Source organism: Dermacentor albipictus, chromosome 1 (genome assembly GCF_038994185.2).
Source record: "Dermacentor albipictus isolate Rhodes 1998 colony chromosome 1, USDA_Dalb.pri_finalv2, whole genome shotgun sequence".
NCBI lineage: Eukaryota > Metazoa > Arthropoda > Arachnida > Ixodida > Ixodidae > Dermacentor > Dermacentor albipictus.
In genome coordinates this window covers 181,249,263-181,274,088 of record NC_091821.1, presented here as the reverse complement: position 1 = coordinate 181,274,088, position 24,826 = coordinate 181,249,263, and the positions used below count along the sequence as shown (strand labels likewise).

The 24,826-nt window shown below is 45.1% G+C and overlaps 1 protein-coding gene and 1 long non-coding RNA gene across 2 annotated transcripts in view; one reads left to right on the top strand and one right to left on the bottom strand.

The window, feature by feature from the left end:
- cac (calcium voltage-gated channel subunit cacophony) overlaps window positions 1-24,826 on the top strand; it is a 618,385-nt gene that overhangs the window by 226,649 nt on the left and 366,910 nt on the right. The window contains exon 3 of the mRNA XM_070530231.1: window positions 5,313-5,548. Coding sequence (XP_070386332.1) covers window positions 5,313-5,548 — 236 coding nt within the window. The remainder of the gene's footprint in view (window positions 1-5,312; window positions 5,549-24,826) is intronic.
- LOC139053080 (uncharacterized) overlaps window positions 1-24,826 on the bottom strand; it is a 90,671-nt gene that overhangs the window by 61,904 nt on the left and 3,941 nt on the right. Inside the window, exon 2 of the long non-coding RNA XR_011510211.1 lies at window positions 6,776-7,150. This is a non-coding gene — a long non-coding RNA (uncharacterized lncRNA). The remainder of the gene's footprint in view (window positions 1-6,775; window positions 7,151-24,826) is intronic.

Genomic DNA, 24,826 nt, shown 5'->3' with positions numbered 1-24,826 from the left:
TCCAGGTTATAATTGATTGTTTCTCTCACGAAGGGAGGTCATCGGAAGCTAACTTTCCTTTTTCGATTGACATCGCAGCCTCGTTTTATTCCATTCCTCAAAGTGATATTTTAGCGACAGTGAAGGACAGTATTGAATCGTCGGGAACTGTGGGCTTCCAAAATGATGCGGGTATTTCTATGGAAAATTTCTTAACGCTTTTAGAGTTTTATCTTTCCACTACTTTTGTAAATTTTGAGCGTGGTAGTTTCATTCAGCGAGGGAGTGTGCATAGGCTCATGCATCGCCCCGGTGGTGAGTGAATTGTTTTTAGCTAGTTTGGACAGACGCATTGAAGCGTGCCTTGAAGACAACAAATTTTTAAAAAAATTTTCTAGTACGTCGATGACTTCCTGGTTGTCGTGCACATAGGTCAAGGTGTTGGGAATGAGGCTGTAGTCCAAAGGACATTAGCCGTTTTTAAGTCATGCGCTCAACGTCTGACCTTCACCCATGGGCTTAGTAACGACGGTAGCCTACATTTCTTGGATGTTCGGTTTTTCTTCAGCGAGTCGCGCGTTTGTTATATGTACCAGCCAAGGTCGAAAAAAAGTATACTGAATTTTGATTCTGCCGACTCCAAATTGTTAAAGAGAGCGATCGCTAAGGCATGCTTACGTGCTGCCATGGACAAGTCTTGCTCACACAAGGTTCATGAAAGTGTACACATACAGGCAGTCCGCCTGACAAAGCTAAGGTTTCCTAGGGAATTGGTGGCGCCCGTGGCTGAAGGCCTAACAAAAGTGGTTAAAGCTGGCGATCAGGCGTTGACGAGTGAGCGACAAACTCATGTTCGGGCTAGATGCGTGGCACTGCCTTATATTCACCAGGCAGGAAGAAAGGCAATGACCGAGTTGTGCTCACGGCACTGGATAAATTCGGGAAACTTTGCAAAGTGGTCAGTGGCGCCAATCGCAGGAAATCACCTTGCCCAATTAAACATGAACTGCCTTATGTGGTGTGCAGGACAGATGTGGTTTACAGAATTCCACTGTCATGCAGAAGTTGCCACATCGTTCAAACAGGCCGATGTATCAACGTTCGTCTAATGGAGCACAAGCTGCTTGTCGAGGCACCATCGGGATCTGAGCACTTGGTAGCACATTGCAAGCGCTCCGAGAATGTATGCATGCCGTTCTTTGATGAGACTCGACTGATTTACTTCTAGCGCAGATCAGAGAGAGCTTGAAATACTCGAAGCTTTCCTTATTCATGGAGGAAAACAGACCTGCGTCAGCAAACCAAACTTATCTTTGACAGCAAAGGAAATGAAATTATTCCACAATAGGGTGCCATTGCGCATGCGCTTCAGGGATTGATCATGTAGCACGCGTCTTTCTGCCTATATGTTTGTGTCCTGCTGAGAATAAAGCCAGTTAATGTCTAGCGTTGTGTCCTTTTTTACGCGATAGTGCAATGTCCCCTTAAACGAATAACCACCAATTAGCCCAGGTTTCTGCCTTAAGAGGAAGCTTTAGCTCGGGCCCAACTCCGACGCGGCCTATTCAAATACATGTAAAACGCAAAAACGTTTTTATGAGATAACCGCTGGACCGATTTTGATGAAATTTGTTGCATTTGAAAGAGAAAGTTAAATTCTAGTGACTGTTGGAAGCGGAATTTCGATTTAGGGCTTGAATTTTCTTAAAACGATTTTCAAATATTTGACCGTTTGAAAAATATAGAAGCACGAAGTTTACAAATTCGTAGCTCTGCATCAAGAACTGATATCGCGGTTCTGTAAACGGCATCCATTAGATCATTCAAAGCGGACAAATTCAATATGTCATTTTACATCTTACGTGAATTTGTTACGTTGGTTACAACGGTTTTGCAAAAGTTGTATTTCCGTATGATTACATTTTTTTATATTCATGTGTAAAATATCAATTTTGTCCGCTTTAGATGTGCTATTAGATGCAGTTCACAGAATTGTATTATCATTTTTAGTGGTTGAGTTACAGAGTTGTAAACTTGATAGTTTCGTTTTTTGAAAATTCTTGATTTTTTCCAATTTTTAATAAAAAATTGACGACCTAACTAAAAAATTCGAAACCAACAGTCACTAGATTTTAAATTTGTCTTTTAAATCCAACAAACCTTGTCAAATTTGGTGCAGTGGTTGCCGAGAAAAACGAATTCTCCTTTTACATGTATTTAGATAGGAGCACTCGAGCTAAAGCTTCCTCTTAATAAGGGAGTGTTGCCTGGGTGAGCTCATGCGGGAAATACTGGCTGTGAACACACAGTGACCGTAGTAGATATGAACGGAGAATTTACACCCCTATCCGCGGTGTATCGGCGCTGCATCGGCATTTGTGTTCCACGCATTGGTGGAAAGGTGGAATTGTCAGGACATTAGCGTTGGAAGACACAGCTTTCGTGTTCAGTTTCTGTGGTCGGCAGAAGAAAAAAATTCTCTGCAATGTTTAAAGCAAGCCGCAAAACCACTCAGTGTCCCTACTTCTGCTATCGCTGTAGAATGGCCTTGGCTGCTTTGAAAGCCACAAAATGTTAACGGCGTAAGACATAAGGGCGCAATAGACGTAAATACGGGACCGCACCCTTTCAACTAACGAAAGTTCACAGGAACTTCAACACATGTCGAAGGCCAAGTATCAACAGTTCTTTACATAGTCGTGAGCACATCAATAGCAGTTCTATGAGAATTTGAATGCTATTTCCCAACATTGTAATACGACATGCAAACAAATAGTAAAATAAAATATTTCTAACTAATAGCCCAATACTAATATTTCTCAATGTCATTTCCGTGAATGGAAAAGACTGGTAGATCGGTTGCTAAGTAAATCCTGTCGGTGTTCACAGCGCGACTTCAGATGAGTTTCCAAGTTCACTGCCGCAACCTTCTCGCATCAAAATTGTGGCGTCCGATTTATAACGCCACCATCTCTCTGTGGTACTCTGCAGTCACTATCAGTGTTCAACTGACTTCCTTGCGATACATTTGATGATTGCTACGCCTCCTGGTGTCTAATAAGCCAATAAAACAATTTGTTGAAAGGCTGTCTGAGGATTGCAGTATTTGGACAATGGAGTCCTCAATTCAATTTTGGTGTCATCTTTCGAATACAGAGAAACGTCAGCCAACGGAAGGCGCTAGAAAATTAAATTTTAGGGATTTACGCCTCAAAACTGCAAAGGCTGGTCATGAGTGTCGCCGTATATAGTAGCGGGCTCCGGGTTAATTTTGACCGCCTGGTTGTTCTTTACGTGCCCCTAAAGCTAAGAACGCGAACGTTTTGCAACCAAGTATTTTCCATTGAAATTCGGCCAGTGCTGCCGGGAATCGAATCCACGAACTCTTGCTCAGCAGCAGAATGTCATAAACACAGAGCCTTCGCGGTAGATTATAAGCATTTGGAATCACACGGAGGTGCACTAGCAGACGGCACAAGCCATTTGTTCTCAGAACGATAGGTTTCGCACCCAGACTACAGTTGCACTTGACGGCCCGGTGCGCTAACCAATGCGCCACCACTTCAGTGCAATGCAACTTCAACAAGGAGGTCTTAGTTAGAAGACCAAATTTTTCAGCATTTGCACGCCTTAAAATAGGAGGTGCAAGCAATTATGACCGAGAAAGGACAAAAAGAAAGGATGTGAAGTCTGCAGGAACGGCACAACAAAGGCGATAGAAATACGACGCCGGTGAGGTTTCCCGCATCTCTGCAGCACCATCAGTATTCCAGTAGAGGCGACGTTCGATGATCATGGAAGTCATTGCGATGGCGGCATGGGACTGCGATGTGCCAGGATGCGCGCAGCTCTAGTTTTCAGTTTGTTTGTTTATTCTCTGAAGAACAATCCTGCGCCGAGCATCCTTTGCAGGCACTTGTAGGGGAGACTTTGTAACGAGGAGACGTGTGTGGAAATATCGACGCCGGTTGAACAAAAATAAAGGCACATTGCATGCTCCTTGTCGTAATTGCCAGAATAAACAAAATAATAAATTTATTTCACTAATTTATGCGTAATCAGTTCAATTGGTAAATAAGTCTATAACTACTTGAAAGTTAATTAATGTCAATTTCCTGATGCTATACACAACTGCGCAAGTTACTCCTTAGCTATACGCTACTGCTCACATTGCTCGAAATGTTTACGTTGCTCTAAAGGTAAACATCAAGTCACCGTTATATATATTCCGCTAACTTCAATGTAGGCCGCCCAACATTAAGAAATAAAAAAAAAATCAAAACCTACGCGTATGCTTCCTGTGCTGTTTTCGACGTCTAAGAAACCACTGATGCGTGCTACTCCTCAAGAAGGCTACACTTGCGGAAAAGCCAGCTTTAGAAAGCGCATTTTAGGGAGGTTTCTGGAGCATGGTCAGAATTTCAGGCACGCTGGAAGTGTCGAGGATGCAGCCCTTCTGCAGATGTCTTATTCCAAGATTGTTCGCTTTATTTTTCCAGCGGACCTGCCTCCAAGACATGCCCCTTGGGCCTGATTGATTGATTGATTGATTGATTGATTGATTGATTGATTGATTGATTGATTGATTGATTGATTGATTGATTGATTTGGATTAGAGTGCCAAAGCAAAGCGTTGGCTATATTACACGCTGGCATAGAGAGCGAGAGAAAGAGCAAGGACAGGAAAGGCAGGGAGATCAGCACGACAAGCACCTGGTTTGCTACACTACACAGGGGGTGGGGGAAAGGGGAACAGAAAGAAGAAAAGAGGAAGAGAGCGAGTACTGGATGCGTGTGGGAGGATGCACCGGGACACTATAAACGGTCTCTTAAGCCGGTGCACATCAAGTAGTGTACTAATACATGCCGGCATAAAAATCTAAATGGGTGGGCGGGAGGGGAACTGGATTTTTTGTTCTTTTTTGCGCTTATAATCTCGCATGATATCGGCTCCTGTCTTACGTTGGTCACGAGAGCAGCTTCGGGACTTTAGCGCTCCAAGTTAAGGCCACCCGCCGTGGAGGCGTAGTGGCTATGGTGTTGCGCTGCTTAGGCTGAGGGCACGGGATCAAATACTGGCCACAGCGGCGCCGCATTCCGATGGAGACAAAGTGCAAAAATGCCTGCGTACCCTGCATTGCGTGGACGTTAAAGAATCCCATCTGGCCAAAATTGATCCGAAGCCCTCACTACGGCGTGCATAATAGTCATATCGTTACTTTGGCACGTAAAACCCCAATGATTAATTTAATTACGTTAAGGCCCACATCAGGGCTACGCATGAAAACGCGAACAGAAGTGAGACTGACCGGCCTGCGTTTCCCTCCGTGCAGCAGCGAACAATATGTGCCCCAGCCGGTGGAGGGCCGAGCAACCTGGCGGTGACCGTGGCTGCGGCATCAGCCCCGTCACCTCGCACGTCGCGGCGCCGACGGGCCCCATCGCGCCTCTCCACAGAGCTCCCGGCAGGGGTGACGTTAGGCCGACGCAGAGCCGTCACGACCTCGGACCACAAGACCTGTGCACTGCTGCATACCAGGCTCAAGGGGATCCGCCTCGAGGACATCGCGTGAGTGGAACGCCTGTTTTATTTTTCTTCTGTGTGAGGCCCGCCGCACGTTTCGTATAAGAGTATATGCAGCCTTTTGCCAGCCGTTCTTCGGTGCAGCCTGAAGGTTATTTCATTTTCAGTTGATGGTTGCTGGTCTCTCTAGAATTCTGGCCAGTACTCATTAGCAGTAGTCATCCCCGCCAGTGCAGCGTCTACCTTCCATCTTTTATTTTAATTAAATAAAAATAAACATTTCATCAATGTTACACGTACTAGTGATATGTTAACGCACGCTTGCAAGATCAAACGCAAATTCGCGATGGTTTTGCCAATCGCAGGCTGTCTGCAGCACTGCGCGTACGGTGATACTGATAGAAGGCTTCCATATTAAAAGCATTTAATGCATCTTTGCAGGTGCAAGATGTTTGATAAATGCAGTGGTGGAGCACACAGTGAAAAAAAATGAAAACGGTCGAATGCTTAGCGTAGCTACACATCGTCCGTCGGGCGTATTTCTGAATTTTTCACGAAGGCTGCCCAAGTGGGAGAACGCGCGTAGAATGAGATGTTCCGAGATCCTACCACCTATGTTATATAATATATGTTCAAATGTTGTTCCTGAGCTGCAATCTATATCGGTGCGTGGAGTCGCATGCCTGGGTGCGTGCTTTCAGCGCGGAAGCCCACCAGGCGTTTTCTCCGACCAGGAAACTGCGATACGGATCTTTTCTAAGGAAAACACTAAGTGCGGCAGAGGAAGCTTGCTAGCTCCTGGACCAAGGATGATCTTAAGCTTGCAAGCCTTCTCTGCTCCCGATGGGGATTTCCCTAGGCGGTGCACAAAGAAACATATACCTTCAGCGAAGAAGCGACCATGTGAGACGAGACAGCAATTAGCCGAAAAAAATAACGACTGCCAGCCTCCATTGCTTACAGAGACATCCCTGCTAGTGCTTAGCACTGGTGCTTACAACCTCTCCCTGCCTTCTGCAGCTGACTCTGACTGTCAGCGGCAGAGATCTTCGAATGAGCCTTGCGTCGACCTAGAGTGTCGTATATACTGATTGCTAGGACTCCGGACCATTGATCGCGATTTGATTCGTGTCGGTGACGTGCCTATAGTTTCGAAGATTTGCTGGATTGGTGTTGTTGTCTGCGGCTGTTCTCAAATTTAGCCTTCCCGCAGTTCATTATGATTGCGCTCATCTACTTGTTTTTGTAAATTTTTTGCGAGAATGTACTTACCGGGCGTCAGAAACCACTGTGGTCAATTGAGTGCGGTTCCGAGGCGATCAACTCTGTCGGCCGTGCGCACTGTCATCAGAACTGAGAGGTGTGCGCGCACCTTTCTATGTTGTATCTTGAAATTTGTGCTCGAAGAAGGTGCAAGGACTGATGAAGGCTGGCCATGTGCGCGTGACCGGCGGCCGTATACTGGGCCTCGCAACTCAACGCGGTGATGGCGTCACGTAGGCCACTCGGCCGTGTTCCCCGTAGTGCAGACGCTTGGCTACACTCGGCGAGCACTGGCAAAAAAAAATTAATCTGGCTTGTCTGCGCCTGTTGCAAACATGGCGTCTTGAGAAAGTGCATATGGCCTGACGGCAGGATCACAGCTACCTGCGTGCAGAAATAGTAGCAACGAAGAGGACATTACCTTGAAATATGTCGGGTGTGTCAGCGAATACTTTCAAAATTCTTGTTTAAATTATCTGTGACAGATGGTCGACAGATAGTTCAAGTGGCTGAGGAGTTCTATAGAGATTTATACAGTACCAATGGCACCATACTGGCACCACGACGATATTGGAAGAGGGAATAGTCTAGAGGAATTTGAAATCCCACAAGTAACGCTGGAAGAAGTAAAGAAAGCCTTGGGAGCTATGCAAACACGCAAGGCAGCTGGGGAGGATCGGGTAACAGCCGATGTGTTGAAGAATGGTGGGCAGATTGTTCTACAAAAACTGGCCATCATGTATACGCAATGCCTCATGACTTCGAGCGTCTGGGAATCTTGGAAGAACGCTAACATAATCCTAATCCATAAGAAAAGGGACGCCAACGACTTGAAAAATTATATACCGATCAGCTTACTGTCCGTTGCCTACAAAGTATTTACTAAGGTAATCGCAAATAAAATCGGGAACACCTTAGACTTCTGTCAACCAAAGGACCAGGAAGGATTCCGTAAAGGCTACTCAACAATAGACCATATTCCTACGATCAATCAGGTCATAGAGGAATGTGCGGAATATAACCAACTCTTATATATAGCTTTCATTGATTACGAGAAAGCGTTTGATTCAGCCGAAACCTCAGCAGTCATTGAGGCATTATGGAATCAGGGTGTAGACGAGCCGTATGTAGAAATACTGAAAGATATCTATAGCGGCTCCACAGCCACCATAGTCCTCCATAAAGAAAGCAACAAAATCCCAATAAAGAAAGGCGTCAGGCAGGGAGATACGATCTCTCCAATGCTATTCACAGCGTGTTTACAGGAGGTATTGAGAGACCTGGATTGGGAAGAATTGGGGATAATAGTTAATGGAGAATACCTTAGTAACTTGCGATTCGCTGATGATATTGCCTTGCTTAATAACTCAGGGGCCCAATTGCAATGCATGCTCACTGACCTGGGGAGGCAAAGCAGAAGGCAAAAATTTATCCGCAGAAAACTTAAGTAATGTTTAACAGTCTCGGAAGGGAACAGCAGTTTATGATAGGTAGCTAGGCACTGGAAGTGGTAAGGGAATACATCTGCTTAGGGCAGGTAGTGACTGCGGATCCGGATCATGAGACTGGAATAATCAGAAGAATAGGAATGGGCTGGGGTGTGTTTGGCAGGCATTCTCAGATCATGAACAGCAGGTTGCCATTATCCCTCAAGAGAAAAGTGTATCATAGCTGTGTCTTACCAGTACTCACCTACGGGGCAGAAACCTGGAGGCTTACGAAAAGGGTTCTACTCAAATTGAGGACGACGCAACGAGCTATGGAAAGAAGAATGATAGGTGTAACGTTAGAGGATAAGAAAAGAGCAGATTGGGTGAGGGAACAAACGCGAGTTAATGACATCTTAGTTGAAATCAAGAAAAAGAAATGGGTATGGGCAGGTCATGTAATGAGGAGGGAAGATAACGATGGTCATTAAGGGTTACGGACTGGATTTCAAGGGAAGGGAAGTGTAGCAGGGGGCAGCCGAAAGTTAGGTGGGCGGATGAAATTAAGAAGTTTGCAGGGACAACATGGCCACAATTAGTACATGACCGGGGTAGTTGGAGAAGTATGGGAGAGGCTATTGCCCTGCAGTAGGCGTAACCAGTCTGATGATGATGATGATGATGATGATGATGGTGGTGGTGGTGGTGGTGGTGGTGGAACAGATGGCGTACATTACTGGCACAAAAATTTAAATGTATAATTGACTAATTAATAGGGGCATAGATTAACAAAGATTAACACACACTTCTTAAAAAATATATTTTTTGAAAGTGTTCGCTGAAACACCCTGTGTAGAGAAAGGGACAATGAATTTACTTGCGAGTTATTCCAAGAAGCTTAAAACTGAGTGGAAAGTATATTTTGTTGCTCATAAATAATAAGAATAATCAGCAACCATTTCGATTAGTCCTATAATAGGACTAATCGAAATTAATATCAATATCAAAATTATAATACTTGGAAATCAATATCGTAGTTATTATATTACCAATTAGAATGTATTCGCAGGCTTGGAGGAACGCCCGTATGAAAAATTTCTGATAAAATAATTTTTACCCCCTGCTTACATAATATTTATAGTTAATGTATATGCTTGTCAGCATGCTTGCTCGGGCATTACTCAACAATGTTTCAAAAAGAAAACAAGAAGTAAGAAAGTAGCAGTTCCGCCCGAAAGGCGGCGCACCGATTGCGATAGCAAATTAGTGGACAGCTATGCGAATCCAGGAAAGTAGTTTTACCGGCCGTTTAAACTTGTAAACGTAGGCATACTAAACAAATTAGCAAGCAACGTGACACGCACGGACAAGCAAATATGAACACATTTCACTGGATGATCGCAGAAACTCGCCGTCAAAACGCTGCAATGAGGAAGGGCGGCAGCAGCAGCGAGTGAATTGACCGTCGTGCTGTCACTCGGCGTCAACGCGAACTAAGTCGCGAAAACACAGCGCAGCGCGCACTCTGTACCCTTCGCAGAGTAGCACGCCCCCCCCCCCCCTCCCTGCCCTCCCCCCCGAAGCCTTGTGCGCATCGGAAGGCGGCTCGCTTCCTCCCCGCTTTAACCCGTTGCGTGCGCGAGATTGAGCCTCGATCAGCAGCTCACCCTCACGCGCTTTCACTCGCACATACAGCATACAACGTGCGGCAACGATGTTATCCCCCTTGGACTTTATACGGAACCTCACAGCGGCGCCAACGGCATAAAAGCGCCAGGAGTGTCCATATAATTGTTATCGCAATAAAGGTATACGTTTCACCATCTATGCAGCAGGCATCGTCAGTGCACAAGTGGTTCATTAGAGCATGAGAACAGCGATGGCGGCCGAGAAAATTTGTGGAATCATAGTTTATCTGCTGGGATCGGTCAGCCTGCACTTGTAGTCATGGCCCCCTGTCGGATGTTTACGGCTGCTTCGTAGATAAATAGTATTTATTGGATCTATTGGACCATTTGAGTACTGATGATGCCACCCGCTTAGGTGGCGAGGCATCCATGTCTCGTTTTCTTTTTTAACGTTGCTGAGTAAAGCCAAAGCAAATGCGATGACAAGTATGAAATCCCGTGGCTTGTGGAATATTTATTTTTACTGTATATAGTCAGTACCTATACGTACTTTACGCACTTTATGTCTGAAATTCATGCCGCCTAGTTTGGTTGTGCACTTTGCGTGTAATTATCGAATGGTTGGCGTAAATCTCATGACATTTAGTGTTTGATGAAAAGAAAATAAAGGCTGTCGAGTAGAATTAGAGCGCTAAAAGAGATGCGCAAACATAAAGGGGCAATGAACACGAAGCTCTGTGTTTGTGGCGATTGTGTTCGTCCCTCTTTCAATGCATGCGCGAATTTTTGTAGCGCCAACTCCTCTCAACAGCTTTACAGGACCAACTAGCCCAACAGTTAGCCCTTATTCAAAAATAAAGGAAAGAGAAAAAAATAGAAAGAATACGACACCGAAGTATGCCTGGCATTTGAATCAATAATAAATATTTTCGTTTTCTTCGCTAGGTTTTGATAACGAACGGGCGATTCATTCATCTTCATCCTACAAGAGTGCAGCGATTTTTTCAAACTTACGTTGGATGTCATTATGTGCAACTAAATGCGTTCGCATCAGTACTTGGCGGCCACCGGCAAGAAACTGCGCCCTTTCACCCAATACCTAGAGCAGCACGCCAGGCCATTAGCCAGGATATTTCGAGCCTCTTGTTAAGGTCAACATTCCTTTAATTTTCGCAGCTCCAGAAACAGCGAACAACTTTTAATATTCGGCTGGTGCAACAGCGCAGACGTGAAAAAAAAAATCAATTTCGCAACTGCAGGCCAGACTTCTTATGACTCATTTCATGCGCCCGTGTTCAATGAGTCTTTCCTTTGTCCTTTTCTTTTTGTTCGTATTCGCAATTTTTCACGCTATTTTTGTACAACACTTTAAAAACGCGTGTTGCAAAATATTTCTGCCTGTTTATGCGATCTAAATGCTACATGGTAAGAGCTCTTGCGCAAACAAAAGCAGGACAAAGAGATCGCGAGGATACAACTCCCCTTGTCGAGACACTGGCTTCCATGCCGAGGCTTTTCTTGTTCACGCGCTGTTGATCAATGGAACACGTTGCACAAAAGCACCTGTGAGTTCACCCACATGCGTGGACATCCTACAGTGATTATACCGGCAAAAGCATTATTCATTTCGCAAAAACCAATATCCACGCGTGTGTGTTGCCGACCTGCCAACGCGTGCTTTGACGAAGCGCAAGCGCAATAATTATTTTCATACAAAATCATTCGCACCGTGGCCATCCAACAAGAACGTAGTAATGATTAATGAGCATTGATGTGCTACGTTGTTACTTGGTGTAGCGCCGGTAAGCTTGCTTTTTACCAAGGTGCGCCAGCATTGTTCTCGTTCAAGCGTAACCGTCTGCGCGGAACAAACTCTCGCTCACCGCTTATGTTGAACTGGTTGAACTTGCAGACAAAACTGATGGATGCGTTTTTGAGTGATAGACTTTCGCTGCACAGCTGTGAGCCATCGCTGTTATTCAACGTCGACAAAAGCACTCATTATGCTTCACTTTGCTGTGTCGTCTGTTGCATAAAACTGTCACTGAATCCATATTCACAAGGGCCTTCCTTTGTGGTCACTTGTAAAGGCAAGCACTATTGCGATCTATCCATGGGTTTCTTCGTTTGCGAGGCGGAATAACATGGTCCTATTTCGGCTGACTTCTAGAATAGGTCCCAGTGAGCGCAAATCTGCTGTATACGTAATCAAACTTGCGCATATAGTGTCCGCTTATTGCTACCCCCGAATCACACAGACTTCTTAATGGAAAAACGCGTGTTATTCAACGGCTTAGTTGATTTTCCTAAGTTTCCCATATTTGCGCTACCCGTACGTGGGCCACTCGATATGTACCACTTTGTATTTGTCACTGGGTATGTGCCAGTGTCACAAAATGAGCATAAAAGCCTCAACGTATGTGCTCAAGGATCGCCGTTGTCTGTGCACACACTTGTTATTATCCCCTCAACGAGTGTCAAACGTCCCCTTCCTCCTCGCGACATTGCTGCGTCGAAGTCTCACTCTGTGCATCCGCATAAATTGGTGTTTGCATTTACGCGCAGCTTGTGAAAACCGCATTGGGTAAAAATTGCGCTGGATCGAAATTGTGACCGGTGCACTGCATAAACGTAAACATTGCATGAGATTACGCGCAACATAGCATAAAAATAATGGTGATTGTACACCATTGTACACATTTGGCTGTACAAGGTTTAATTAAGCGCTTCACGCGAGCTTCGCTTCGCGTATCTGATGGAGCTTTTTTTTTTTTCATTGTAGCCTTCGGTGATCTCATGTCCGCATACTTGGGGTAAAAATGTATCAAATTGACGTTGCGTTTTCATCGCAAAGACGCAGCCATGTCTACTTGCCCAGTTGACATAGTATTGACATGTCGACTATCACGACTGCTCAAAGACTGCTCGAAGACTAGCTCTGTGAATAAAGGTTCTGAAGTTTTCAGACAAGGACATAAAACATACTGATTGCGCGTGAGATACAACAGACTTAGGCCGACCTGAAGACAAAGCAAAAATCTGCTTCAGCAGGCATGTGCACGCTTCTCTGTGGACATCTATCAAGAACAACGCGAGCTTAGAGGTCCGCAGGTATTTCCAACTGCAATCCTTTTACAGAGAGCATTCAGGCCCGCAGAGGTTTACGCAAGAAACGATAGGAATACGGGAAAGGCTAGGGCTGAAATATTGCAGCCATCGAAACACTTTTCATACTTGTTCATGCGAGAGACGCAGCAAGATTGCTTATTCAATGAACACAGAAAATGTTTAGTACACCAACTCAGCTTCAATACCGTATTTTTTCTTCTTTGCACACGGAGGACGAAACGAAATGCGGCCAGACTTCTCATTTACCGAGTCGCAGTTCTTCGCGCTAGAATGATCACTGTCTACGTGCTGTTGGGAATATGCCGGGCAAAGAAAGTAAGCGAGTAACGCGTTTCTTTGTCCTCTGGCGCGGCACAGCTGCGCCGTGTTTGAGCGGTCAGAATGCGGCTGCGGCAAGGAGGCATTTGGCCGAGCGGCGAGGGGAAATAAGTACCTACTCGCAAACAGCGTAGCGGTGAACGCGTGTAACTGGGACATTTGCAAGTCAATTTTGTCGCTGTAATTATGCACGCTCCGCAATCTGCATCCGCTGATTCCTTCAAGCTGCGCGCATGCGAGAGCTGGGCGAACCAAGCCTGTAGGTTTCGTTGTACCTTAACAAAATTTGTTGCTGGGCTGGTTGGTTCATACTTAACAAGTGAATAGTGGTAAGCGCAATTTCAAGAGGGGACAGACGATAGACACAGAAGCAGAGAACAAGCACTAACTCGCAACTAAGTTTTATTCTGAAGACTTCGCCTACTTAGGGACACAGCAGACCAGGATCGCACAAGCACACTTCTCCGACTTTTTCCGAGTTGACAATAACTGCGACCGTAAACATTCCAATACTCGCAAAATGGCACGCGGTTCCGAACAATCTTGGCCACCCGAACATAGCGGAGAAATACACTCATTCATCTCCGGTCGCGTACACTGATAACGCTTGTAATGTACACAAGGCTGCAAATAAAACCCAGTCACAAGGCTCTCCGAGAAAGCCCACAGTATGCGTAAGTTACATGCGCCCTATAATTGAAGCAAAGGTTACACAAAGGTTGATTGATTCGACGCTACCCTGCAGCGTCTGGTCAGCCGTCTCAGATAAGCGCCAGCGCCGCCTACAGTCCGCTTCGCTCACATTTCACGCTCTCAGGCTCTCCAAGGAACTGCGCGCATTTCACATTTTCCTTTGAAGTTCGTCCCACAGATAGGAGCGACGTGTGGTAAGCTTCATTGGAAAACGATAACAAAATTATGTGACCCCACGTACTTGGGTAATCGATGTCATGCGAAGCATTTTGCAAGTATACCTGGCTATCCAGCGTCGTTTGGGGTTGTTTATCCTTTGAAGTCTTCTGTAGCTCAAGCAATTGTGTGTGTAGGACATGAGCGCGTGTGACAAAAGCAAGAAGACAACTGCGACGACGGTAGCATGACGGTGACGCCGCATCACGAATATCTCTTTTCTCTCTCTCTCTCTCTCTCTCTCTCTCTCTCTCTCTCTCTCTCTCTCTCTCATTTTTCTTCTTTACTCCGGCGAAGAAACTTTGCTACATGTACCGTTTCGACTTGGGCTGATCCCGAAGGCTATGCAATGTTGCTCAACGTCTTCATAACTTTAGCTGCTACGAGCAAGGTGCTGGTAAATATTGGCCGATCACGTACGCGGAGAAGTTTAACACAGCGTCTCGAAGCACTAGCTTCCACGAGGCAAGAATAGGAGAAACTGGAAACTGGTCCGCTCGTGACGCACGCCAAAGACAGTGGGAAGTGTGTGGCCGCATGAGGTTCGATTACAGCACCGGACACTCGAACAATATAGTTATTGAGGAGGCGTAGAAATAACGCGAGACAGGCACGTATACTTAGCGCAGAGTGCCTGGAAATGAGTCACAGGAAACTTAGCGGACAGGGTATTGGGTGATTGTTTTTTTTTTCGTTTATTAATATTACTATTTTACTCACTGCGGTTGCTTAGTGGCTTTGGCGTTGCGCTGATAAGCACGAGGGCACGGGAGCAAGTTGCTGGCGTGGCGGCCGCGTTTCGATGGGCGTAAAATGCAAAAACGCCCGTGTATCGTGCGTTCGGTGCGCGTTATAGAACCCCAGGTGGTCAAAATTATTCCGTAGTTTCCCACTACGGCGTGCCTCATAATCAGATCGTGATTATGGCATGTAAAACCCCAGAGCTTTTTTTTGTCGTTTCTTTTTTCACATCGAAGCGTGACAGTGTGTCACATTTCGCTCAGTCATATCGGCAGGTAACGAAGGCTGCGTCCGCTTTCCACTGCCAGCATGCGCGTTGTGCTCCCGCGTTCACTTTGAGCGGCTGTATGCAAATTGTTAGGATGCACGGCTCTGAGCCACAAACGTTAAGCTAAATCTATCGAATGAGGGGGATGTCATTGTAGAGGGCTTCAGAGTAACTTCGACCACCTTAAAACTAAATCTCAATACGAGGGAGTTTCTTTGCGGCCGAACATCACGAGGATTCACCTGCTCAATGGCCAGCGCTTCTTTAAGATGGCGTCGAGCATGTGCTTCATCGAGCTCCAGGGTATCTTAAAAAAGTGAGGGCAGTTCCTGAAATACAGACCCATTTGTCAGCTTTGGCTTATCAAATCTCAGCAGAATTTTTTTTGCCTTTTCTTGAGGTAAAGCGAAACAACGTTTGATCTAAACTTTGGTCGGCCTCCAAAGTTGACGTGCCAGGAGTGTTCGCTTTCTGCGCATTATCCTGGACAGTAGACACTGATGGCTTCGAGCTGTAGACAATGGTAGAGCTTCGTAATTGCAATAGTTTCAGTCACTTAAACGTGTGGAATGCGTGCACTGAGATGACTGTATAACACTTCTGTTGAAGTTTCACGCTACGCTCGAGAGTAGTGGCATGCTCCATCAATTACCGCTGACGTCTCCATCGGAGAGCCAGTATGGATGCTTAGAATTTATCAACACTAGTCATCTCCCAATCAGAAAACGCTACATGAAGTCGAGCCTTTTCTGCAGCGACCTCTGGCGTCTCGAGCCCTGTTGTCCCAGCTCAGTCATCATAGCGAGCCTGCCTTCTGAAATGGCCTCTTTCCACGGATGCGCGCCAGGCCTTGATATCATTTTCATGCAGCCCTAAATACTGCACGTGTCTTCGGCGTCAAGTCCTAAGGAAAGAAAAATGCGAATTTATCCGCCTTGTTTCATCATCATACTTTATTGGTGATGGTGACCTTGGCATTCCTCGGTTGCACTTCAAGCACTGAGCTCCCTTGCCGACACGAAGTGGTTTCTGTAAGCCGCGTCCATAGCTGCGGATCCAACATCATCACATATAGACGTCGGTGGATGCATAGCTGCGTACTGGATTCCATCCCGTGGTGCTACATGATACGGTCGTCTGGACCACCTCGTCTTATTACGAAATTCACAGTGTGTTCTCCTTGCTGCCGCACTTCGCAAATTTAGTGTTTGCCCTCCTCAGCGCGTACATAAGGGTTTCACATCAGCGCATCAACAACTGTATTGTAGGTTTTACAAGTTTTTTCGTCAGTCAGATGGTGATAAACCTTTAGTTTGCAATCTCGCGTGGTTCTACGAGCCAAAAATTTGATTTTTACGTTGATTTGACGGGTTTTGTAGGCTTAATTAACAGAAGAAAAGCATTCTTTCCGCGAGTAAAAGGCTTTTCCGTTTCCACAGCACATTTTAGTATATATATAATGCGTATATCAGAACTTCAAACGTAAGGCCGCGCCGACCCACTTGTACACACAAAAACATTGCTGATGAGTGCCGAAATGCTGCAGTATTTGCATTAATGAAAATGGCGCTCTAACGTCCTTTTGGCATGCCATAATGTAAATATTTTGAGATGTCACTCATCCTGCTAATCACCCTTTCCTTGTTTTCCTATTTTTGAATGCGTAAGCATTTCTCTGCCCACCCAACGAGGAAACCTGTCCGTCACGTAAGACGAATCGTTATAACTAAAATAATCTATTAAAAAATTCACGCCGAAACTTCACTGGAGTTGGTGAGTTTCAAACATACGACCCCTCGCTCAGAAGCGGAGTGTCTTACCCACTGGGCTCAAGACTCACCTTTCTTTTTTCTTTATTGCATGGAATTATGAGTAGTGTCATTCGAAAACTGTTACATTGCATTTGGACACACGTGAAAAACAAATGCACGCATGCTGCCTAGTCAAATGACAGTTCAAAGTCCGGGCAAACAAACACAAGCTTCCAGATGCGAAATCCATTCAGGAACGGGATCAAAGCTTGCAACCACACTACGCACTTTAGCAGCCTCTTCGTGAAAGACACACCTTGCTCGGCATGTCTGTCGATCATTCGGCTTCTCCATAATGGATAGAGTCCTAAAACCATAAACAAGTAATATAGTGTATTACTCGCTGTCTTTTTGAAAAGAAGGAACCGGACACCATAAAGTGTGAGAGGGTGGTCTTTTGTGTATAGTTCTTTGTGAAATGTCCCACAAATTAGATGCGTCACGACGAATAATAACGCAATGTTCTATTGTCTTGGATTGATTGCAAATCATTCAATTTGTATTCCAGGGTACATTTAATCCTTTTTTCGGTAGCCATGTTTTAACTGGCAGGGTGGAAGTGTGCACCTTAACAAAAAACCTTCAGAACCACCCACGCTTGCAGAAAGTGAATGCATTTGAACCATATGGATCTGTTCTATCGGCGGCACAAAACAAATGTCGAAGGAGAACAATTTCCATGAAGGCTTTCTTGAACGATTTGGTGATGGTGGAATAAAAGCCATCTCTAGGACCACATGTAGACCTGACTTGAAGTCTTGTGGACAACAGGAAAATTCCGATTTTGCCAAAATTTAATGCAAAACACGCCACATCCCCAATGCGTTTCGTTGGTCGCAGGATGCACCTTCCACTGGGGCGTTACTTCAATGAAGGTAATGACGCCGATCTCTGAGGGTGCATGCGCTTGGCGTCGCGCAACAGAGATAGATAATCAGTCAATGAGTTTATAAGGATGATAAGGGGCGATGAGGAGTCAAATAGGTCTCATCACGATTGATGATGATTGGACGCGGATGATAAGGTGCTAAAGGGCAATAAGAGGTTATAATGGTCCTAGCAATTCTGATAAGGTTGATAACGATCGACAAGAGTTAATAAGTGTTAATGCTGGTCGGATCAAGCTTGATAAGATCTGTAATTACACCGGGCGTCGTGGAGATGGGCAAGTGCCACAATGCTTACTGTTACTTAGACAACTCCAGTGGAGCTTCTACATGTATTTTTTTTCTCAGATGGTCGTTCTAAATGAGATAAACTCTTCTTAAAAATTATAGAAACGACAAAGACGAAAACAAGATTGTCACGCTCAATTTGAAGGCGCAGTAAATTTATACATTATCCACTTACCTCACGAGGTTATGTTTAAGCTAGCAATGTAATTAAACGCTGAACAGCATTTTTTTCCTTCGGTTGGAGAGTCTTAGAAACCGAGGAAGCAACTTCTGTTGCGCATATTTCAGTGTTATCGTGTTACGTGAGCTTCATTAAACTTCGCAACCAGGAACTGCACAGAGCAGTGCCTGCCGAGGAACCGCGAGCGTGGCAAAGCAAAGTGATAAAGAGGCTTACTGCCTCAGGCCGAGAGAGCAAAGTGAACGCATAATAGAAGCAACACACAAAATGGTAACTATAGAAAGAATGTATACCTACTGCAACATGCAGAAAGGCATACAAAATAGCACATCATGTTCAGTATTCAATATCGACAACTTCGCATTAATATGGGCAAGAACTTGTAAGTTGCATCAGGAGACTGCCAATAAACGTCGGAAATCCTTGGAGTCCACGAGGAACAAGATGTCTCATAGGAGAAAAAAATTAATATATATGCTAATCAATAAACGCGCGCATATTAAAAACCTTATTTTTCTCTATTAAGTATCAGCAAACGTTAGTATTTAGGAGCTACGCAGCTTTGGAATTTAGATACATTGTGCAGGTACCAGACACTGTGGGAATCGATGTCATGCAAAGCATTTTGCTGGTGCCTGGCTATCCAGCATTGTTTAGGGTTCCGAAAATCGTTATCAGGTGAACCGACGCACTTGTGAAATCGAGTAGTTCTGCGTGTGGGTTGGGCGGGCGTACGTGCCTGTGACGACAGGAGCACGGCGACGTCAGTGACGATCATGCAGCAAAAGCATGATTTCCACGCCGGCTGTTTGAAGGGAGATTAGGAGATGACGATTGTTGGGTACATGTGTACTGGGCGAGCGTAAGCGAGAGAAACACGGATTGTGACGTCACGAGCAACTACGTGGTATGCAGTCATACGTACCTATGACTGTGTCATGTGGCATATGTTAAAACGACCGTGGTACTTGTACTCCAGCAAATATATGTTAAAACATGATTAACTTCGGCGCTCAGGAAGTTGGCACAACGTCGCACAGTTTTTGCGCAGTAGAAGCTGCTACGAGGAAAGTACTGTGGAAAGTTGGCCGGTCCCAGGGACAGTGCAGTCTCACACGGCGCCTTAAAGCGCGAGCTGCCGCAAGGAAAGAAGACGAGAAAGTGACACGTGGCTCACGCGAGCAGTGTTTCAAGAGCCTGCTGCATTTGGAACGAGTGAAGTATGCGTGCGATCATTGCTTTACCTGTAGACACCATAAACTATAATCATGTATTTCTACATTGTTGGGAGGGGATCTGTACTTTTGGGACGCGCTTCAGAGGACCGCCAGGAAAGATTTTCCATTACAGTAAAAGCTCGTTAATTCGAACCGCAAGGGGAAGCCGCTTCAGTTCGAATTAACGAAAGTTCGAACTAACGAAAGTGAAGGAGAGCAACAGTACACTGCGATTTGGAAGCAGTAGGGCACGTCAGAAATTTGGCGTGTCAGAAAGTGATGGCGTGTGCCGCGGGCACACGCCATCTTCAAGTCGAAGCTCTGAGTCCGACTGTGCCACAGCACCGATGTCCACCGAAGCGAATGTTAGTCGAGGCTTAACACTATCACAATGATTCGCGATGGTCGATACCTCCTAAGCTGAAAACAGAGGTGCACAACCGATGAAGACTGCCGAGACAAAGATGCTGAACATGTGAAGGTGGCGAAGGCCCTGATTCGTTGGTTCTTGATTGCAAGCGCAGCTGCGACGTACTTGATTCGCTGTGTTTTGGCGCTTGCCGTGCCATCTCCGCACAACATTAGCAGCTGTACAAGATTTGCAAAGCCTCCGAGATTCGCAACGGGCAAGAAGTCTTGGACGTTACGTAGAACAGAGAGGCGGCAGCCGCTACTGCCTTCTGGCTGACCCCGCGTCGGTTAGATTTTTTTCCGATTTTGCCTTCCCTCGCCGTTCTCTCCGTTTCGGAGGCAATACAGCCTTGTGTGTAGGCAGTAGGCGCTTTTCTCTGGCCGTGTGCCAGGTGAGCGTAGTTCGAATTATCCGTGAGGGAACCTTCTCGCGTTCGAATTAACGGACTTTTTAATACATAGACTTCTGTGGAGCTTGACCGGACCAAATCGTACAGTTCGAATTATCCATAAATTCGAATTATTGAAGTTCGAATTAACGAGCTTTCACTGTATATCCATACAAAGTTAGTTACTTGGCCATAGAAAACGAAGATAGACTGCCGTTTGACTTTATTATGCTAATTGGCCTTCATTGCCTATGGCGCTCCCGTATGGCGGAGTTTCATTGCCACCGGGATGCTCGGCCCGCACGAATGCATTTTCGAGAATGCATGTCCAGCTTTGTATAAATTCAGAAAGCACAAGAGTGTGTACCGGCGGTGGCTGTCGAGGGTGGAACTCTTGACAGCGCTCAAAGAATTCTAACAGTCAGTCCAGTAAGGCTGACACTTGTTGAAAACTTACTGTTTTATCTTGTTTTCCCAACAACTAATTGTTGTTTGATGTAATATTACAAAACAGGCAATAAAGAAACGCAGATCGTGGCCTAATGGTTAGGGCGCCGGGCTGCTGTGCTTGACGGAATAGGTTCGATTCCACCATTTGTCACACATTATTTTATTTTCATCAAAGCGAGGCGAGACAGGAAACTACCTACCCCAAAGTGCCAAGAATGAGGCAAAGAATGTCTCGCATTAGTAATTGGTGCAGGGCTGATATCACGTAATTGCGGTTACTGATTGTCGGTGCCTCAATTGTTACGCTCCTTTGTCCATTATCCTGTCTGCACCGGCCTATCCCATAGCATTTGTATGCGAATACCATTCCCAGCCTACTTCATCTGCTTTCGGCCTATCTACCTATCATCATCTTTCCGCGCTTTTCAACGAAAAATAAATTATGTGAAATTTATTCGGTGCTGGAGGGAATCGAGTGGCCTCACACCTTCTCCTCAACCAGGACAGCCAGGCGCTTTAACGCTGCGCCAGGAACGCCCGCGATCAGTGGGGGATTATTTCCCAGAGTTAGCAGGCACCGGAGTGCCACACATCTCTGAGGCTACGGAAGAGGAGGGGGACTTCGCGCGCGCCGCTACATTGCGTAGCTTGTCCATAGGAAAGCGCGGGGGGGGAGCCCGCCTGCAGTGCGTGGCCCATGCATGCATGACGCGTGTCGGTGGTGTGTCGCTAGGCTGCTTGAATGCTAATCATCGTAACGTCGACAGTCATCGCGAGATAGGCGTAGCCGAACTTTTTTGCATAGCGAAGGTCTGCGAGTTGAGCCTCTAACGGCGAAATTATTTAATCTCACTATCCGTGGTAGAGTCGCTGAATTCTAAATCCAACACGCCACAAACCGGACGAGACGGTTCCCTCATATGAGCGCTACCTCTTTGTCCATGTATGCACTTCGCCACGCTGTGAACGAAACCCAGCCTCACCTCAGTCGCTATTTCGAATGAGGAGTCTAGCAAACCGTATTTTTTTTTATTACCAATTGCATTTTCCACTCCTTCACGTCCTTTTCATTGGCTCAGCCGTGGTTCCGACGCCACCGTTGTCGCTTAGATTGGCTGCTCGGCGCCTTGCGGTGTGAGAAAACAATGAGAAATAAAGTGCAACTTTATCAATACGGACTCGGGCTGAACATATACTCGTGCTTTTTCCGTGTGGTGTGTGTCTCTATGTGCGGCTCGCGTGTATGTGGCGTGAGGTGAAAGGGAATTCTTGCGAGCCTTTTTCGCACAGTGATGTCTTTCTTTTTCTTACTCTGAAGCTCCTCCTTATTTTTTGTGTTGACACCTTCATTTCAATTTTTTTTACCTTCTTTTTCAAGCAACTATTTGCGAATCTTTGATATTTCAGCTCATAAGCTATTGTATTATGCATAAACATGCAATCAGCAGCTCCGTCTTATCGCCGTGCGTCGGGCACTGCTTTGTAACTACGGGGACTTTATTCGCGCATGGCCATAGTAGCTTTGTTCTATAGTTGTCGTTCTATGTTGTTCTGTAGTTGAACGCGAGCTGAATCGCCTTTTTTATCGTATTATTTCTACCTTTTCTGATTTCCCAATGAAAATCACGTGGCTGTCCCCACAGTGCCTTCTTTTATTTCCACTTCGCAGAAAAGAAAGAAAAATACTACGTGAATAAATAAACAAATAAATAAATAAATAAATAAATAAATAAATACACGTATTGCGAACATTTCATTGAGATACGCTTTCTTTTGCGCATTCCACAATCATCGCAGTACCCAAGTATTGCTAATGGGGGTGTTCCTCAAACTTAGTTAATTTTAAGCCGTTATTAGCAACAAAATTTGGAGGTGCCATTAATAAACTTGACAAGCCGTGCAGGCGCCTGAAAAGTCTCAGTAAATAGTTTGTCGATCGCAGGGAGAAAAAAAAGAAAGAAATCTTCTCGTCTTAACTTTTGCGTTTTCTTTCTCGTTCCTTTTTTTTTTTGCAGTGCCCCTTATTCCATTACTGTTCTTTTTGCTTTTCCTGGACTGCGGGAAGATTACGGTTGGCGCGCCTAGGTTTCAACGTAACGCTTTTTCGTTATTGGTTGTTGCTAACGTTCGCACATCTCGAGGAGGGCGAAATTCTTAAGTTTCCTGCAGGTATCCTTTTTTTTTTCAACTCATCTCCTATCTTCTAAATTAACTACGAAGATTTTCAACGTACACGTGATTAATAGAATATACGATACAAGCTGTCTCATGTAAAGTAGCGAAATAGCGGTTAGAAAACGAGAAACTTAGTAGGCTGATTTTGGCGACTGGACATTGTGTAGCGCTATGGCTGCCGCGTATAAACCGACCCGGTGGTTTCCCGGCTCACAACGAAGTACAACTGCTCTCACTTTAAGCTTGAGCAAGCGGAATCTATACAGACTTGTGTTTGTCTATCGTTTTTTGTGCGCCTGGTTCGGGGATGGAAAAGACGAGAAACTTTTCTCAATAGCGGTGTACGTTTCGGAAATAGCTGGCGAAATGTGATGCTATTGATATTTTTTTTTTTAATTGACAATCAGCAACCATTCTGACTCAAAAGCTTTCGCCTTTCTTCCCTGATTAAACGCACATTATACAGTCAAATGTAATTAGTGGATTAGTTAGTTGTTCAATATAGTAACTACCACGCATAGTTGCGAGAGACGGCCCCTGACAACACGACGCGTGCTAATAATACGTATTACTCATGGCAGAATGCTCTTTCTCTCTCTCTCTCTCTCTCTCTCTCTCTCTCTCTCCCGTTATAGTTTTTTTTTATTTGTCTCTTTGTGCTTTTTCTTGTCGTTTTGTAAATCTTGACTCAATTTTGCGCACTTTACAAGCTTGTGTGCTGCAGGAGAACTGTAAGTGGTAACAGGCGAGTAGATTGGCCAAGTTACGTGTAGTGTTTGGCTTGGGGGCGCTAAGAGTTTTGCACGTGTCACAGTGATTGAAGATCGGCGGAGATAAATACGACGTGATTGGCTAATATGATAGGTGCTCAACGATCACATTGCGAACAAATCAAAAGTGTGGGCGAGTCGATTAGTGAAGACAAATATACTGCACTTCGTGGTAAAGAAAACATTTTAGTGAAGAAAGAGAAGAGAAACAACAGCAAGGGTGAAGCGTCCTTGAACCTTAGCTGTTCTTCTTTGCAGAAGGGTTGAAATCTGGGCCAGTTGGTACATACTTGAACGAAAAAACCAGTCAAAAACACAAAGGACAAGAGAAGAAGTTCACGACACAACGACTGGACTATCAACTGTGGTTTATTAGAATCGGTGTAGTCCCAGCAAGGGCAGCAGAGCATGCGCAACCGCACCATCACTTATCACATAGCATGAAAAGACAGCACCGTTTCTATCGGGACCGACTTAGAAATTCGAATACTTTTTCTTGTAAGCGCACCGAGGTTGTACTAACGCAGTCATCACCTAATAAACTGATGAAGTACGCTTCCACAGTTGATAGTCCAGTCGTTGTGTCGTGAACTTCTTCTCTTGTCCTTTGTGTTTTTGACTGGTTTTTTCGTTCAAAGTGTTCTTCTTGTTCTGCTTGACTTCGAAATTACCAAAAACTTTGAGAGCACTTGTTTGCTTAAATTTGGCTACATGTCAAAAAAATCCTTTTAATCAAAATTAAACCGTAGTCCTCAACTGCGGCGCCCCTCACGTCTCCCTATTCCCTCTGGTTTCGCTTTGGGACGTACAACCAGATAAATAAATAAATAAATAAATAAATAAATAAATAAATAAATAAATAAATAAATAAATAAATAAATAAATAAATAAATAAAAGCCTTTTAGTAGGTCGCACTGAGAGAGCCGTTTCGGCCGCAGCCGTGCTATCAATGCATCTATTACCCAATCCTAGTGGTAATGTGCGGACGTAATGCCTGTAAGACACGTTCTTAGTTTATTGCACATATTGACACAGTAAGCCACCCACACCTCTACTGTAT